General features: G+C 39.5%; 1 protein-coding gene across 1 annotated transcript in view; it reads left to right on the top strand.

The window, feature by feature from the left end:
- The window catches only part of Gm5930 (predicted gene 5930), a 53,762-nt gene extending 36,349 nt beyond the window's left edge, over window positions 1–17,413 (top strand). The window contains exons 2-6 of the mRNA NM_001374091.1: window positions 9,631–9,762; window positions 10,491–10,653; window positions 11,608–11,739; window positions 12,422–12,603; window positions 16,637–17,413. Of these exons, the coding sequence (NP_001361020.1) occupies window positions 9,631–9,762; window positions 10,491–10,653; window positions 11,608–11,739; window positions 12,422–12,603; window positions 16,637–16,824 (797 nt within the window). The 3' untranslated portion in view covers window positions 16,825–17,413. The remainder of the gene's footprint in view (window positions 1–9,630; window positions 9,763–10,490; window positions 10,654–11,607; window positions 11,740–12,421; window positions 12,604–16,636) is intronic.
- Window positions 17,414–17,706: the final 293 nt, after the last annotated feature.

Genomic DNA, 17,706 nt, shown 5'->3' with positions numbered 1-17,706 from the left:
TGTCTTACATCATGTTGCTTCCTCCTGTTTTCCTCCCATCTGTGAATGCTTTAGACTTCTTCATCTTTCTGACCTTAACTTTTGAAGAAGATTCAGAAAGTAATAAATAACTTCAAACACAAAATAGACAGAAGTGGGGAGCAGACAAAGAAAAGTAATTTTTTTTCAATAATTTGTAAGCCTGGATACATAAACGAATACTATGAAAATGAAAGCCAAGTAGTGATCCAAAGAGAAAAATCTTACGAGGCATTTTGTCCCTTATCTATAATTCTACCAATTGGAAATCTTAGGCATAATTTTATTATGAGATTTATGCCAACTTGAGCCTTAGTGTTAGAAGCAGTCTCAAAAATTTTCACAAATTTAATTAGAGGAGGAAATAATGAAATAAACATAGATATAAAAAGAAACAAGAGCAAATGAAGAAGGAAATTAATAAACATGGATGAAAGGAAGGAAGGATGTAAGGAAGATAGGTACGAAAGAAGGAAGAAAGTATGGCAGGAGAGAGGGAACATGGGAGGGATAAAGAAAAGAAAGAAGAAACTCAGAAAAGGAGGAGGGACAGGATAATCTCTGTTAACTCTGGAGATCCCAAAGAGCTTAAATTCTAATCTCCCTATCTAGATTAAATGAACAAAGGCTCCAGTCACTGTTACAATGAACTTCCACTATACTTTAAGGTATATATGATTTCTTAAAATCAGGCAGTACTCATTTGTGGTGCATGATTTTACCTGAATCTCCCAAGGACATCCTGGTGTATGGAGTGAGGTACAGAAAAGCTAGGAATAAACACAGAAACACTGTCTCAAAAACACCATGAGAGAGAGACAGAGACATGTCTTGTCTCTAGCTGCATATGTATCAAAAGATGGCCTAGTCGGCCATCACTGCAAAGAGAGGCCCATTTGACTGGCAAACTTTATATATCCCCAGTACAGGGGAACACCAGGGCCAAAAAGGGGGAGAAGATTGGGAGGGGTATGGGGGACCTTTGGGATAGCATTGTAAATGTAAACGAGGAAAATACCTAATTAAAAAAAGAACAGCTAGGAATAAACACAGAAACACTGTCTCAAAACCACCATGAGAGGGAGAGTGACAGAGACAGAGAGACAGAGATAGACAGAAACAGAGAGACAGACTCAAACAGAAACATAATTAAGGGACACAGAGAGAGACATAAGAGAGACATAATCTCATTCTGGTCTAGACTATTCCCATGAGGAGAACACAGGAGGTATTCACCTACCTTGCATTACTAATAAGATCATAAATTATTTGAACATAAACTGAGTCATGGACTGAGTTGGGAAAGGTACAGCAGATCTCTGCTTTGCACACAGAAGCTTCAGTCTTGACTATATCACTGTGAAAAAAAAAAAAACATTGTTCTCATCACCCTCAGAAGAAACTTTTGATACAAGATGGCACCCATTTATGGGTTTCTAAAAGGGAAGTCTAGTTTAGTTCCTTAACTTGATGAGAGGCCTCATCCAGAAACACACACCACACTCTGTTCCTTAGTCAGGAATCAAAAGAATTTTCTTTAGAGAGGGAACTTTGACAGAAGATTTCCATCATTGGTTCCATTTAACCATTTAGGTCCAAGAAAAAGAAAGCAACATTATATTTCTTGGTGTGAAAAATTAAATCATTGTTACACAACGATACCATTATTTACATACTAACTTAAGAGAAGGTAAAGGTAAACTATTTTAGACTTGAAACACTAATTTTAGAAATGAAGAAGTGGTTCTTAAATATTGATACTCAAATATTTAGGGTGGCTTTTGGGATCCAAAGTCAACCTTGACCACATTAGTGGGTTGTGTACAAGACCAGCCCTGGCTACTTAAGACTATCTAAAATCAGCAGCCTGTCTCCCACACACCATATTGCAATTACATAAGCAGCATGCTGTCTTGCTCTCTGGTTGGGAAACTAACCTAGGGAACCATTTGTTTAGAAGGGTTTTGCAAAAGGCAAGAATTTACTCTGATGACATTATCTAACCCACATTCCCTTCCAAAGGTCTCATCTGTACTGGCATAGATTGTTTCCACTCTCTTGCTACCTCACAATGAGGCTCAAATTTCAAGAAGAGAATTTCTGGCTTGTGAGGGGAGACTTTGTTGAGACCATAACAGGTGAGAGGAAAAGCCTGCCAGTGTCCTGACAGCTCAGAAGAGAAAACCCTGAGAAAAACCTCCACCATGACAGATAGTAGCAGAGAGGGAAGCGCTGGGTGTAAAGGTCATGTAAGCATCTTAATCAAGTGCAGTTGTTCTTACTGAACAATGGAGAGTTCATGAATGCCAGCTCAGTGTGTCCTCTCAGGACCTTTAGTGGCTGAGTCATCTCCTCCTTTCCTGTATGAATGCACCGACTGTGAAAAATTGATTTTTTTACTCATTTTTAGCAAAGGCTAACTTCAAGACCTGTCCAAGTACCTCTCCTCCCTGCTCCTTTCCTTTCAAGTAGGAAAGGAGCAGGGAGGCCATTGTTCAGAGCCAATGTTCTCTGAATTGTTAATTGACTCCCCAGCATCAGTTGGACTCAATATATTTTGTCCTATCTTTCTTCTAAGCTTTTTCAATATTTGATTTATGTGTCCATAGACCTTGTACTAAGTCTCACTTCATAATCCAATTCCTAGGGATTTCCACAGTCTTTCACTATCATAGAAGTTTGCAAAGAATTCATTCAGTGGTTTTTAAGCTTTTCCCATGTTATTTTATTTCTGGATTATCAAATTGACTCTGTTTCTTTGTTTTCTGGAGATCATGTGCAGATTTTGAAATGATAATCCCACTCAATCTTATATAAAAGCACTAAGATTAGTGGTCCTGAAACTACTTAGCAGTTACTCAACATCCTGTAGGAAGACAAAACACAAAATTAAGTACATATAATGGGGGACAATTTACTCCAAAAGAGAGAGCAGGGTTTATAGAGAAGAGCAAATAGCCAATAAGGCTCAGAAACCAGTGGGGCTCTGCAGTCTGGAAATGGGACAACAATGTATGGTTCGGTGCCATTCCTGACAGACCAGGTCAGAATTCATCCTCATCCTTAGGGAATAAGCCACCTCTAGATGAAAATTAAAATTGTTTCCTTCAACTACCTTCCCAGCACACAAAGAAACCTATCTTGATTTATACAATGACACACAGGTTAGGAAGATTAGCCAAGATCTTCTCAAGTCTCATAATCTCTGGATAATTTAGAAGTTCAGTTTATTGATTATTTTAAAAATATTTTTAATAAATTATTTTCTTTATTTACATTTCAAATGTTTTCCCATTTCCTGGTTTCTCATATGAAAACCCCATATCCCCTACCCACTTCCCCTGCTCACTGACCAATCTACTCCAGCTCCCTGGTACTGGCATTACCCTACATTAGGACATTGAGCCTTCACAGGATTAAGGTCATCTTCTCTCATTGATAACCAACAAAGCCATCCTCTGCTAAATATGCAGCTAGAGAAATGGTTCCCTCCATGTACTCTTGGGCTAGTGCTTTAGTCCCTAGGATCACTGGGGGTACTGGTTGGTTCATATTGTTCCTCCTATGGGGCTGCAAAACCCTCCAGTACCTTGGGTCCTTTCTCTATCTCCACTTCTGCAGTCCCTGTGATCAGTCCAATGGTTGGCTGAGAGCATCCTCCTCAGTATTTGACAAGCACTGACAGAGTCTCTCAGGAGATAGCTATACCAGGCTCTGGTCAGCAAGCTCTTGTTGGCATCCACAATAGCACCTGGGTGTAGTGACACTATAGGGGATGGTTAGTCAGATGGGGCAGCCTCTCAATGACCTTTCATTCAGTCTCTGCTCCACACTTTGTCTCATAGACTCCACCCATGGGTATTTTGTTCCCCCTTCTAAGAAGGACCAATGTATCCCCACTTTGGTTTTTTTGGTTTTTGAGTTTCATGTGATCTGCTAATTGTATCTTGGGTGTTCCAATCTTCGGAGCTAATATCCACTTATAAGTGAGTGCATACCAGGTGTGTTCTTTTGTGATTGAGTTACCTCACTCAGGATGATATTTTCTAGTTCTATCCATTTGCCTAACAAGTTTGTTAATCCATTGTTTTTAATAGCTGAACAGTACTCCATTGTGTAATTACATCACATTTTTTGCATCCATTCTTCAGTTGAGGGACATTTGGGTACTTTCCAGCTACTGGCTATTATAATAAGGCTGCTATGAACATAGTGGAGCATGTGTCATTATTATATGTTGGAGCAGCTTCTCAGTACATGCCCAGGAGTGGTATTGCTGGGTCCTCAGGTAGTACTATGTTCACTCTTCTGAGGAACCACCAAACTGATTTCCAGAGTGTTTTTCAATCATTCAGTTCCCAAATAAAGTAACATAGAGTAAAAAAGTGGAAAAGTAAACAGGACCCAGGATTTTGCTGCATACAGGATATGCACCTCACTGACAAAGACAGATACTACATCAGAATTAAAATCTGTTAAAACAATTTTCCAAACAAAACTTCCCAAGAAATAAGGTGAAGTAGGCATTCTAATATCAGATAAAATCGACTTTCAGCCTAAAGTTTTTTTTTTATGTTCTCTTTATTTTATTTTATTTATTTTTTTTAATTAGGTATTTTCCTCATTTACATTTTCAATGCTATCCCAAAGGTCCCCCATACCCACCCCCCAATCCCCTACCAACCCACTCCCCCTTTTTGGCCCTGGCGTTCCCCTGTACTGGGGCATATAAAGTTTGCAAGTCCAATGGGCCTCTCTTTGCAGTCATGGCCGACTAGGCCATCTTTTGATACATATGCAGCTAAAGACAAGAGCTCCCGGTACTGGTTAGTTCATATTGTTGTTCCACCTATAGAAGTGCAGTTCCCTATAGCTCCTTGGGTAATTTCTCTAGCTCCTCCATTAGGGGCCGTGTGACCCATCCAATAGCTGACTGTGATCATCCACTTCTGTGTTTGCTAGGCCCCGGCATAGTCTCACAAGAGAGAGCTATAACTGGGTCCTTTCAGCGAAATCTTGCTAGTGCATGCAATGGTGTCAGCATTTGGAAGCTGATTATGGGATGGATCCCTGCATATGGCAGTCACTAGATGGTCCATCCTTTCGTCACAGCTCCAAATTTTGTCTCTGTAACTCCTTCTATGGGTGTTTTGTTCCCATTTCTAAGAAAGGGTAAAGTGTCCACACTTTGGTCTTTGTTCTTCTTGAATTTCATGGGTTTGGCAAGTTGTATCTTATATCTTGGGTATCCTAAGTTTCTGGGCTAATATCTACTTATCAGTGAGTACATATTGTGTGAGTTCCTTTGTGATTGGGTTACTTCACTCAGGGCGATACCCTCCAGGTCCTTCCATTTGCCTAGGAATTTCATAAATTCATTTCTTTAATAGCTGAGTAGTATTCCATTGTGTAAATGTACCATATTTTCTGTATCCATTCCTCTGTTGAGGGGCATCTGGGTTCTTTCCAGCTTCTGGCTATTATAATCAAGGCTGCTATGAACATAGTGGAGCATGTGTCCTTCTTACCGATTGGGACATCTTCTGGATATATGCCCAGGAGAGGTATTGAGGGATCCTCAGGTAGTACTATGTCCAATTTTCTGAGGAACCGCAGGGAGCTAAAACCCTCCAGTGGAAAAAAGACAGCCTTTTCAACAAATGGTGCTGGCACAACTGGCGGTTATCATGTAGAAGAATGTGAATTGATCCATTTCTATCTCCTTGTACTAAGGTCAAATCTAAGTGGATTAAGGAACTCCACATAAAACCAGAGACACTGAAACTTATAGAGGAGAAAGTAGGGAAAAGCCTCGAAGATATGGGTACAGGGGAAAAATTCCTGAATAGAACAACAATGGCTTGTGCTGTAAGATCAAGAATCCATAAATGGGACCTCATAAAATTGCAAAGCTTCTGCAAAGCAAAAGACACTGTCAATAAGACAAAAAGGCCATCAACAGATTGGGAAAGGATCTTTACCTATCCCAAATCGGATCGGGGACTAATATCCATTATATATAAAGAACTCAAGAAGGTGGACTCCAGAAAATCAAATAACCCCATTAAAAAATTGGGCTCAGAGCTGAACAAAGAATTCTCACCTGAGGAATACCGAATGGTTGAGAAACACCTGAAAAAATGTTCAACATCCTTAATCATCAGGGAAATGCAAATCAAAACAACACTGAGATTCTACTTCACTCCAGTCAGAATGGCTAAGATCAAAAACTCAGGTGACAGCAGATGTTGGCGAGGATGTGGAGAAAGGGGAACACTCTTCCATTGTTAGTGGGATTGCAAGCTTGTACAACCACTCTGGAAATCAGTCTGGCGCTTCCTCAGAAAATTGGACAGCCTAAAGTTTTCAAAAAAATAAGGAAGGACACTTCATATTCATCAAAGGAAAAATCTACCAAGGTAAACTCTCAATTCTGAACATCTATGCTCCAATTGCAAAGGCAATCAAAGTCATAAAAGAAATTTAACTACAGTTCTACGCACATATTGTAACTCACACAATACTGGAGGGAGACTTCAAGTACCCCACTCTCATCAATGGTCAGATCATGGATACAGAATCTAAACAGAGACACAATAAAACTAGCAGAAGTTATGATCAAAATCGATTTAACAGATATCTATAGAACATTTCATCCTAAATGCAAAGAATATACCGTCTTCTCAACACTTCATGGCACCTTTTACAAAATTGAGCATATAATCATTCACAAAACAGGCCACAACAGATACAAAAAATTGAAGTAATCTCATGCAACCTATTAGGTCACCACAGACTAAGGCTGGTCTTTAATAACAACCAAAACAACAGAAAGCCCACATACACATGGAAGCTGAACAATGCTCTCCTCAATTATAACTAGGCCAAGGAAGAATTAAAGAAAGAAATTAAAAACTTTTTAAAATTCAGTGAAAACAAAGTTACAACACACCCAAACTTATGGGACACAATGAAAACCATGTTAAGTGGAAAACTCATAGCTCTGAGTACCTCCTAAAAGAAACTGGAGAGAGTATACACTAGCAGCTTGACAGAACATCTGAAAATTCTAGAACAAAAAGAAGCAAATATACCCAAGAAGAGTAGATGGCAGGAAGTAATCAAACGCAAGGCTGAAATCAACCAAAGAAACAAAAAGAACTATACAATGAATCAACAAAACCAAGAGATGATTCTTTGAGAAAATCTACAAGATAGAAAATCCCTTAGCCAGACTAACCTAATGGCAAAGAGACAGTATCCAAATTAACAAAATCAGAAATGAAAAGGGAGACATAATGACAGAAATCAAGCCAATAAAAAAAGAAAGAAAGAAAGAAAGAAAGAAAGAAAGAAAGAAAGAAAGAAAGAAAGAAAGAAAGATCCTCAAATCCTACTACAAAACTGTACTCAAAACTGGAAAATCTGGATGCAACAGACAATTTTCTTGACAGATTCCAGGTACCATAATTAAATCAGGATCAGATAAACCATGTGAAGTGTCTCATAACCCCTAAAGAATTAGAAGCAATGGGTAAAATCTCCCAACCAACAAAAGCTCGGGACCTGATGGGTTTAGTGCAGAATTCTTTCAAACCTTCAGAGAAGACCTAATACCTATTCCCTTCAAACCATTCCACAAAATAGAAACAAAAGGAATAATACCAATGTGCTCTATGTAGCCACAGTTACACTGATACCAAAGCCACACAAAGACCCACCAAAGAAAGAACTTCTGAATTTCACTTATGATTACCAGTGCAAAATTATGCAATTCACTTCTCATGATGATTTTGTTACATGAGACCGTACAAGGTAACTAATGTCTCTGTGACTGTTTTCCTTATTTGAAAGTGAGTAATGAGATTATCTGAGGAGTAACCACTCCTGACTAACATGAATGATAGGACTGTACAGAGCATGGGCTTAACGTTCTAGGTACAGTGCAAATAACTGGGGCAGTTAACAACAAAACCAAAGGAAACATTAGGAATACTAGCAACAACATTTTTAAAAATACCTTATGAGTGCTGGAATTAAAGGCATGCACCAACTCTGGCTAGATTTATATGTATTTATAATAAAAAAACCAACAAAATACCCAATTACAGTTCTAGCAGTTGCAGTAGAGGGAGCTGTGTGATTCTGTGTACTGCTTCCTTTCCCCAGATACCTCAGGTCTTCAGTCCTGTACCAGGTGAGATGGACCTAAGAGCAGCCTAGTTGACCTTCCTTCTGCCTGGCATGATTCTGAAACAATCCTTTTCTTGATAAAAAAGAGCATGTATGAAGTAGGCCCTTTGTTGGTGCATCCAGAATCTTTAGGCCAGGAAACAACCAAGCCACCGTTAGTGAAAAACCAAAGGAAAAATCACATTGGCACAATATGGGCACCATTTTGGAAGAAAATGCTCTCAAATTCTAAGGCATCAATAATCGCCCCCCCCCCCAATTTTGAGCTCTGCATATTGGTATTGTGTGGCTCCAGATGGTAGTCAAAGGCAGATGTCTTACCGTAAAAGACATATATGGTTTTTCATCTTACATCTGTGAGGACAGGTTGCATTATAGCACAGATTCAGCACACCCAGCTAAGAACACAGAAGCCTCAGATGACAGAGCCTGAACTTATGGACCCATTAAAATTGAGATTTAACCTGATCTCAGGCCATTCCATTCCCTGCCCTACCTCCTGAGTAGGGAGTAACTCATGTTTGCTATGAGTAAAGTATTATGGTACAACCCCCAGCATCCTCATGCCTGCACTTGGGAATTCAGGAAGACAGATATTAGAGAAGTGATGGCTAGGAGGCTACAATGCAGTAATTTGTACAGTCCAGGTTGACCTTTGCTCACTGATGCCAACTTCAATAGTCTGGTTGTATTTGAGAAAGGGAGGGTGTGCAAGTTAATATTTTGAAGATGGGACAGAATGATTACCATCTTATATTTGTCCTGTCGTTGAGCCCCTATGTTCCAAAGAAAGGGGAGTTTTCCTTGCAAAATATGGGATTGTAAACAGTAGATTTTGTGAAACACATGGATATGTATGTGGGAACAATGCCCACTATCAAGATAAGCACAGTAAGAAAATATTATCCAGGTTTTATACAATTAAAGGTATAGGAGAAAGATATTGACCTTTGTGAAACAGGGAAAACCTGGGGAAGTAGACTGTATGTCAAATGAATTTACTCAGGTGGTATATTTCTTATTGAGAAATAGCTCTTATATTCACTGTCCCTAGAGATTTGGTTGCTAACAAAAACCTTTTATGCATTTCAGTGTCCTAATCAATGTTTTTCATCAAAAGCACTTGCCTTCTAATGAAGCAGATGAGAAATCTCTTAAATTTGGAAGGAGAGGTTGCTAAGGGTACTTCCCAAGTCACAGGAGAGGCTCCAGGAAATGCACAACAGAAATTGGTCAATTTGGGGAGAACTAGTTATCAAATAGGCCTTAGCCTTTCCCAGTGACATCATCAGTAATGCCTTCCTTGGACCATCTGTTATATCTATGAGAGAACTAGAATCTTCTGTGACTTCACCTGTGTTGTGGTTACAAAAGTTGCTTGTGGGATATTCCTTCATTGCCTTTTTTATTCTCTATCAGGCATGTTTTCCCGGCTGCTCAGGCTATTTCACAGGGAGAATGGCGATCAAGGAGAGACCAGACCAAGGCAGAAGGAATCTGGCATCCTTTCTTGTAAAAAACGAAGAATGAAATCATTCTGGGGAAGACACAGTGAGTCCTTGGCAGAGTTGGGGAAATTCTGGAACAGGTAGGCTTGAGCTGGGCCTTTGCTGAGAAGATCTTACAAGCTGGAGCCTTAGACTTTCTTAATGACAGACCAAGAGTCTAGAATTTCTGGTAATTGACTTGACAGACCCAGGAATTGACAAGCCTGCAGATACTTTTCTGGGAGCTATTTAATTTCATTTAGAGTGTCAAAGACTGCCCTGAGAAGGCACTATGAGAATAAGAATGTGTCCCTTATTGGAAGGGAGTAGAAGCACTTCATCTTCTAGATTATTGTAGGATACGTGCGTCTCTGATGCAGAGAACAGAGAAGGATTCTAACCTGGTCATGTGTTGAGGTCTCAGACACTTTGAGTTTGAACACACATGATTAGGTATTGATGGTGCTAAGCACTATGAACTTCAGGTTTTCATGGCATAACATATGACATGAGCTGAAAATGTTCCCCGAATCTTTATGTCTGAGGCAGCTTTTGGATTTCAGGGTAAGTGGGAATGCTATAAGGAGTGTAGTGGTAGTTGTGACCAACAGTGGTGGTTGGGAAGAGGAATATAGATTAGCAGACCAGCTCAAATATAGCCTTTCTGCTTTTTCAGTGATTAATCCTGTCTCTAGCTTTTCTCTTCCTCAACCTTTTCTTTGGGACTCAGAATGGTCTCCCCTGCCCTGGGCCATCAACTATGCAAATGCATTTGTGTTTATCTATCTTCAGTGTCTGCTGGGAGAACATCATCCCAAAATTGCAACATCACTAATCATATGAAGAATATGAATAAACTAGACTATATGAAATTTTATATCAGGAAGATAAATGCTGAGCGGGAAGAACTTTTTCGAATCTTGGACATTGACATGAATACTGATTTGAACTACAGGTGAAATTATGCCCAGTTTCTTGTTGACTGTATTGTGCCCTCTCTGTTTACCCACATTTTCTCCCATGAATGGAGTGTGTCATCTCTCACATTCATTATAAGAAGACTTGACAGTTGTTAAATTGTTGGATGAGATAAGTGCTGTGTGTTCTATGGTCATCTTACTTTGTACTTGGCCTTGAGGTGCTTAGAGTCTGATTGGTTTTGTCAACAGCTGGAAGGACCTGGTCACAATAGCTGCCTTACTGTGTAAGAATCCAATGTCTGCAGGCCATTACTGCTTTACTCTTGTTTTATTCTTTGTACTCTGAGACTATGGAGCCTACCTGGATTTATTTGGCATTTTAATTTTTTTTCTGTGTGTGAAGTTAGTTGTGTGTGTTTTGTTCAGGATCTGGGGTTGTGGGACCTTTGATGGGGTCTTAGGATGTGTGTGCTGCACAGTTTGTAGGGCATGATAGTGTTGAGCCCTTAGAGGCCCAAATTGATCATCAGGGTTCTTTATTCCCTGTGTTTTCCTTGGTGTCACATAGGATTCTCCTGGAGTAGGAAGTGTTATAAAGCCTTTTCTGTTATATACTAGTTATGCCCTCTGAGAATTCATGTAGCAATAATAACAAAGGATTATCCCTGCCTTAAAACTAAGAGGGAAAAAAAGCCTTAAAACTAAGGACCAAAGCCTGTGGGACAGTCTAGTAGAAACATTTCACAGAACTAGTGTATTCCTTCAGGCTCACCTAAGAGTTCTTGAGGGTCAGCTATCTCCATTTGGTCCCCTGGCTCTCTGTCCTCTGCCCAAGATAATAAGTTTAATCAGTACCAATAGGACGAGTTGGAAGGAGCAAGGATGTGGCATACAATTTTCTTGGGAACTCCAGATACAGCCTTTTTGCACATGATACTTGATTGCTTTGTTCAGAGGATATTTGTTCTTTGAGCCATTCTCTACCACAGGATGAACACTGAATTCACCATCATTAAATCACAACATGAGAAGACAATGTTGGATATGGAAAAAATGAAGCAGTCAATAAGTGATTCCTTTGACAAGTCCAAGGAATTCATAGAAGATAATGATTCCTACAGGTGAGTCCCAGACACAGCTGAGACCCAGCACTAGGCAGGGAATGCTTGTGGCCTTCTAGGACTTTGTACAAAAGTAAGAGCTCTAGTTCTATACTCTCTGTTTCTTAATAGGAGCCCTCCCTTGAGGCATGGGTCTTGGATTTGTACCTCTTAGACTCAGGTTTCCTAAGTGTGAATATTGTCCAAGACCCTCCAGTCTTTATTCTTCCAAATTCAGGATCTTCTGCATCGAAACCATTTCCACCATGCTGGGAATCTCAAGCAACCCTGACCTCTAGGGTTCTGACAGCAGATTACAAGATCTGGGATCCATGACAATAAAATGGAAAGAGTTTATACCTTTTGGGTCTTCTCTCCTCCCTAAGAGGGCATTGCCCTCTCCATACTGATGGTTTTCTGGTACTACACACATATAACAACCATGAGGAAGTTTTGCTCTTCTGTGATGTATGTGGAACACTCTTGGTGTCAGGGTTTTCAGAAATATTTTGAATCTTGTTGCATGTGGCTGGTCTCTGGATTTGACCTGCCTCTATTTGGTACTGATGTGTATACAGTGGTCTCTAGTCTCGGGCTGTCTGGGGATCAGAGCCCTTGCAGGCATCATAATATTTGGAAGAGTGGCAGGCAAATCAAAGCTAGCTGGGGATCAACATTTATGTTTTATTTCTTTGTGGTTCAGCATCAGGCACACCCACGTCCTGAAAGAATGCAATCAATTGAAGGAAAAAGTAAGGATGTTGCTGAATGAGAACAGAAAGCTGCTGGTAGAGCAGGCTGACCAAGAGGCATCCTTTGGTGAAGAAAAGAGGTTCTGTGATGAGACCAGCAAGAACATACATCCCAAGTGCAAAGCAGCAGCAGGTAGGATGATGTGTATCAGAGGCAGATTGCCCTCATGGCTAACCATAAACATAGACAATCCAATGTAACAGTCCACCAACTCATCCAGGCACTCACCTCTGTCTTCTCCAAGTGTTTATTTAGGTGATCATCTACAAGGCTTTCTCTGGAGGTAGCCTTTTACAAGAAACTGCATGTTTAGCAAGCCAATTTTTCTGCCCTGCTAGAATCTGCAGTTCACTAGGGGAGATAAGTTGATTACACATCACAACTCTACATGACATAAAGTTTGAAACGTGCTGGGCTGGAGCCCTTCTTTAGAATAGTAGAGAGCTTGAAGAAAGAAGTAAAGGCCTGTAGCTCATTTGCTTTATGGGGATCATGTGAGATTCCAGGAAGGAAGTAATTTGCAGTGATGATAGCTTAGTGGAATTGACAAATAAGTGGATTTCATTGTTGCCTTTTGGAAGTTTTGTCCCCCACCCCCACTGTTTCCCCTGTAGATCTTGAATCACCCTGACTGAGTAGGAAGTCCTACTTTCTTTGCCACTCCTATTTTCTTTGAGTGCTGTTGGAGTTGGAGTTCCTGGGCCTTGTGGTCTGGAGGTGGCTGAATGAGCAGGGATGTAGGAAAGGCTTCTCACAATCTGAGGTTTGGTGTGAGAGTTTTGAGGCATCATGAAAAAACTTCTCCATATATACCCCTCATTGTGACCAAGAAGAATGTTCTCTAGGGCTTTCTATTTCTCTAGTAAGAATACTAGAGTTGAATTTCTCCTTTGAAAGATCTGCTTTGCATATTCAAAATTATTTGGTCCTCTAGCATGACCGATTCTTCATTGTTTTTTGCTCCCTTATGATTTTGTGTGTGTATGTAAGTGTTTGTGTATGTGTGTTTATGGATGCTTAGGCCAATAAGTACCTTTGTGGGTATGTTGTAAGGCATGTTAATGACATCTGATTTTGTGTAGTTATTCTCTAACTTATTTCTTTGGGCCTAGGTCTCTCAATAAACCTGATAATTCCTGTTGTTCAATGTCCAGTAGACTTTTCATCTCTTGTCCACTACCAGGTGGAGATCTGTCTCTTATTTATATCAACAAATTGTTAAACAATACTACTATTTTAAAAATAAATATTAGATTTTTTAATTTTACCTGCTTAGAGTTATTGCCTGGGAGATTCTGCCTTGTCTTATTGGCTTAACCATGGGTACACTTAGAAGCCTACACTACATCACTCTGCTGACATTGTTTTGCTAAATATATTTTGGGCATGGCTTTGTTTCAGGATAGATTCTCAATCAGAGTTGTGCAGAGTGCTGCATTTCAGAAATGTCACAGCAGGTCATTTATCTAGATTTTCCCTGACTGATATTGAGGATAATTTAATATCACATAATAATAATGTGTTGAACAGTTCCTGAGTAATGATCAAAAGTCACAGTCTTTCTCTGATGCTAAAAAGGACTCAGTGTAGGTTTAGTGAGGGGACCGTGCTAAGTCAAAAAGTGGCTTACTGGAGGCTATAGGTAGAAATCTCTTTCTTGGCAATTTAGTGCTGTGTTGTCAAGGATATCTGTGTAGAGCTTGTAATGTCCTTATAGGACCAGTAAGTATTTGCATAGAAAAAGTTCCTGAAGAGGATATAAGTACAGGTCAGGGCTGCAAAGCTGGCTTGAGTCTAAGAGCCTTGTACACATCATAGGTTCCACTACATGCTCATGCAACAGTAAATATGCTAGATAAGAGCAAGTATTTCATTGATGTATGTGTTTTTGTGTCAGTCTTTGTGTTGTATGTGGTGTGTGTGTTGTTGTATCTGTGTGTGTCTGTATGTGTGTGTGTACCAGCTGTGACTCAGTCTGTTTATTCTAAATTGTGTGCTTGGGTAATGCAAAATGCCTTTGCAAGTGTTTGTGGTATGGATGCTTGAATATACAACAGTGTTTGTGTGTGTATATGTGTTTGTGTGTGTATTTTTGTAGACATGCAACCATGTCTGTCTCTAGAGGCCAAACATGATGAGTAAAGCCCCTGAAATTTCAGATTGCACCCATGAAGCATCAAATACAGCAGAACAATTAGTATGCAACTCTACCTAGCTCCCAAGGGAAAAAAAAAGGATGCAAAACTCCTATAAAGTCAGACTTTCAACTTGCTAGGGGCAATACTACTGATCCTCGTTGAAATCCTTTGGAGAAAATCAATGGAATATGGTACATAGTGTTGAGGAGGAGGTTGGTGTATAAAATCCATGTGTTATGTCCCTTTTCTCCTCTGGAAGAATTATGAAGGCCCACTGAAATATCAGGTGGCTTACTGTGTCTTCTCAGCATCCCAGATTCTTTTCCTCATTGCCTGCTACCATTGCTTTTCCACCTACCTCTACTCGGGAAAATTTTGCCTTATAGTTTGTCTTGGATTCTAATTATGGAGAGATTGAGTTGCATGTAGCTGTACCTGCATCCAGCAGAATTTCGGTAGCTGTGGTGCAAAAGAGGGCTGTTTCAGGAGCCCTTGAGGGTCATGATAAACTAAAGAACTCATACTATGTTATCTGTGTAGCATTCTGCAATTGCTGTTATTCAAAATCATTTTCTCAGAGTTAGAATCGGCCTAAATGGGGGTTGGGAGAAATGAGGACTTTCAGACAGGTCTGTTAGTATAAAATCAGGTAGGTGTTTGAGAAGCAAGGTTCAGAAAGTAGAAAAGAAGTTCCCTTTGACCCAGAGATTCCAGAACAATGAGTAGATATCTACAGAATCTCTAGGGAACATGAGGGCTGTAGTGGTCCTCAGAGTAGTCCAGAAGATGATGATATCCTGACGTCCATCTGTTAAAGAGTGAAAATATACTGTGTGATACAGCCCTTTCATGAAATATTGCTCAGTGTTAGATAGTCCATGCAAGTATTTGACCTTCAACTAGTTAGCTTCATCTTACTCAAAATATTCCTAACAAAGTCACATTATTGGGACAAAATTGTTCCATTGGATCTTATTTATAGTGACTTCCTATTTTTCTGGGATTATACCTTTGGACACCAAGTGAGTCAGGCAAAAGGAGCCTCTAATGGAAGAACTGTTTACTTTGGAACAAAACTGAAACAGTGAAGGTGAGGCTAGTCAACCACCACCATGTGATCCTTTGCTGGCAGAAAAGTATACTCTACACAGCTTTTGGAACTTGCTAAGACGGATTGGATAATATGCCAAGAACCCTGATTCTCAGTCTGGTTTATGAGAGGAAAGCTTATCACTGAGTGAGCTGTGTATATGCTCATCCCATTACCTACCTATCACATTCAAATTTGTTTTTTATGACTCCAAAATATCCTGGGAAATATTTATAATAGCATTAACTAGGATACTAAACTAAACATGTTACTGAGGTATACTGTGCTTGTGTTGTGTGAATACAAGTAATTTGCATAATTGACATAGTGCTATACAACAGTCTTAGATTTACAGGTGTGTTGTTATGTTCCTTCATGACCATCGCTTTTAAAATTCAGTTACTAGCCTTGGGAATATTTTCAGTTATCACATTTTTTTTCTGATTTTAGGACCCATGCAGTGCCTGTGAATTTCATGTGATATGTTTTCTCTGTTTATTTCAAGATATAGGGGTTGAAGAGTGGAACCCTGTCAGGTTCATGCACTAGAGAAATAATCATAGCCTTCACTTCAATTCTAGGCAGGTTCCCCATAAGTCATCCACATGTTTTTCTAGGTTGTTCACATCTCTCTTGAACTCAGATTCAGACATCGCTACAATTTTATTATTCAATATATTATACCTGGACTATTGGAGTAATATAGTGTTTTTCTTTTAAACTCTAGTACAGTGTGTAGTTCACAGTTAAGTTTCTAGCACTTTTTAAAAGCTGAGAAAAAAATTCCAAGCCCAGGTGCTCTATGACACTTGGGGATGCAGGGAATGACCTCAGGCGATGATAGGTCATAATAGATTATCCAGCTGAATAAATCTCATGTGGGACGGAGAGCTGAATTGACAAATCCTAATCAGGCCTTTCTTCTTTCCTTCCCTAGGTGTGAAATACTCCAGCAGAAACTGGAACATGGAAGAGACCAGGACAAGTTCTCCTTTGAAGAGAGCTTCTATAGTGGGATCCCTACATGTGCGAAGCAAATATTTCATCTCATCCCCAGTACTCATGGCTATCATCTGTTGCAATTTCTTCCTTTACTTTTTTTTTCTTGCAATGAATAGCCCTTAATTTCATCTGTGCTCTGGCTCAGCAAGAGTGAACATGTAGAGGAATTCAGACATGTGCTGAGGCACATCAAGAGCTACTGGGGAAGCAGGAAGATTCTGAGAGTAAATTTTTCTTGTCCTGATAGGTCATCAAGGAAAATTACAAAATCATTCTACAAAATTGCAAAGGCTTTGAGCCAAAGTCTTTAACATGTTTTCTGCTTAGTCTTGGGTGTCCATATTTTTCAAACCCATACTCCAAAAAAGGAGACCTACTTAAATTTCTCTTGTAAAGATTGTTACCAGAAGTAACTTATTTTCTACTGTGTTGTTAAGGACAGTAATGGGCTGTAAGTCTGTGCTGCTAAATGACAGCCAAAGAAGACTCTTTAGCACAATTCTTGCTTTTAGATTTTGGTTTGAACTTGGATTACTTTTGTTATTTGGTTTTCTTTAGTTTCATTAGAATTTTTTTGTTTCTTTCTTTGTTGTTGTTTTGTTTTGTAATTGATTTAATGTTTTGATAAGGCTATACAGTATACATATTGACTGCCCACTTTTAGTTACTATTGAGTAAATTGGATGTATTCTAAGAATAAAACAGTGATCTCCAACTCTTCACTCTAAGAAACTTCTTTATTCAGCTGTTGTATCACCCTATTGAAATCCCAAACCTATCAGACAAAGATGGATCTCTGTATGGGGCTTGGGTTCCATAATGACTTCCCAGCCAGCCTGAGCTTCAAAAGCAATTGATTGTACATTCAGTGTGGATAGTGTGTCCAACTATGTGGATAATGACTTCATGATGGAAAAGTTATCCATGTTGTATCCTTGCATGTCAAATATTTAGGTGCTGCTAAAATACTGTGAATGACAGTGTTGAACAAATTAATGGGAAATA

This window comes from Mus musculus, chromosome 14, assembly GCF_000001635.26.
Source record: "Mus musculus strain C57BL/6J chromosome 14, GRCm38.p6 C57BL/6J".
NCBI classification, from domain to species: Eukaryota; Metazoa; Chordata; class Mammalia; order Rodentia; family Muridae; genus Mus; species Mus musculus.
This window is presented reverse-complemented; position numbering and strand designations above follow the sequence as displayed.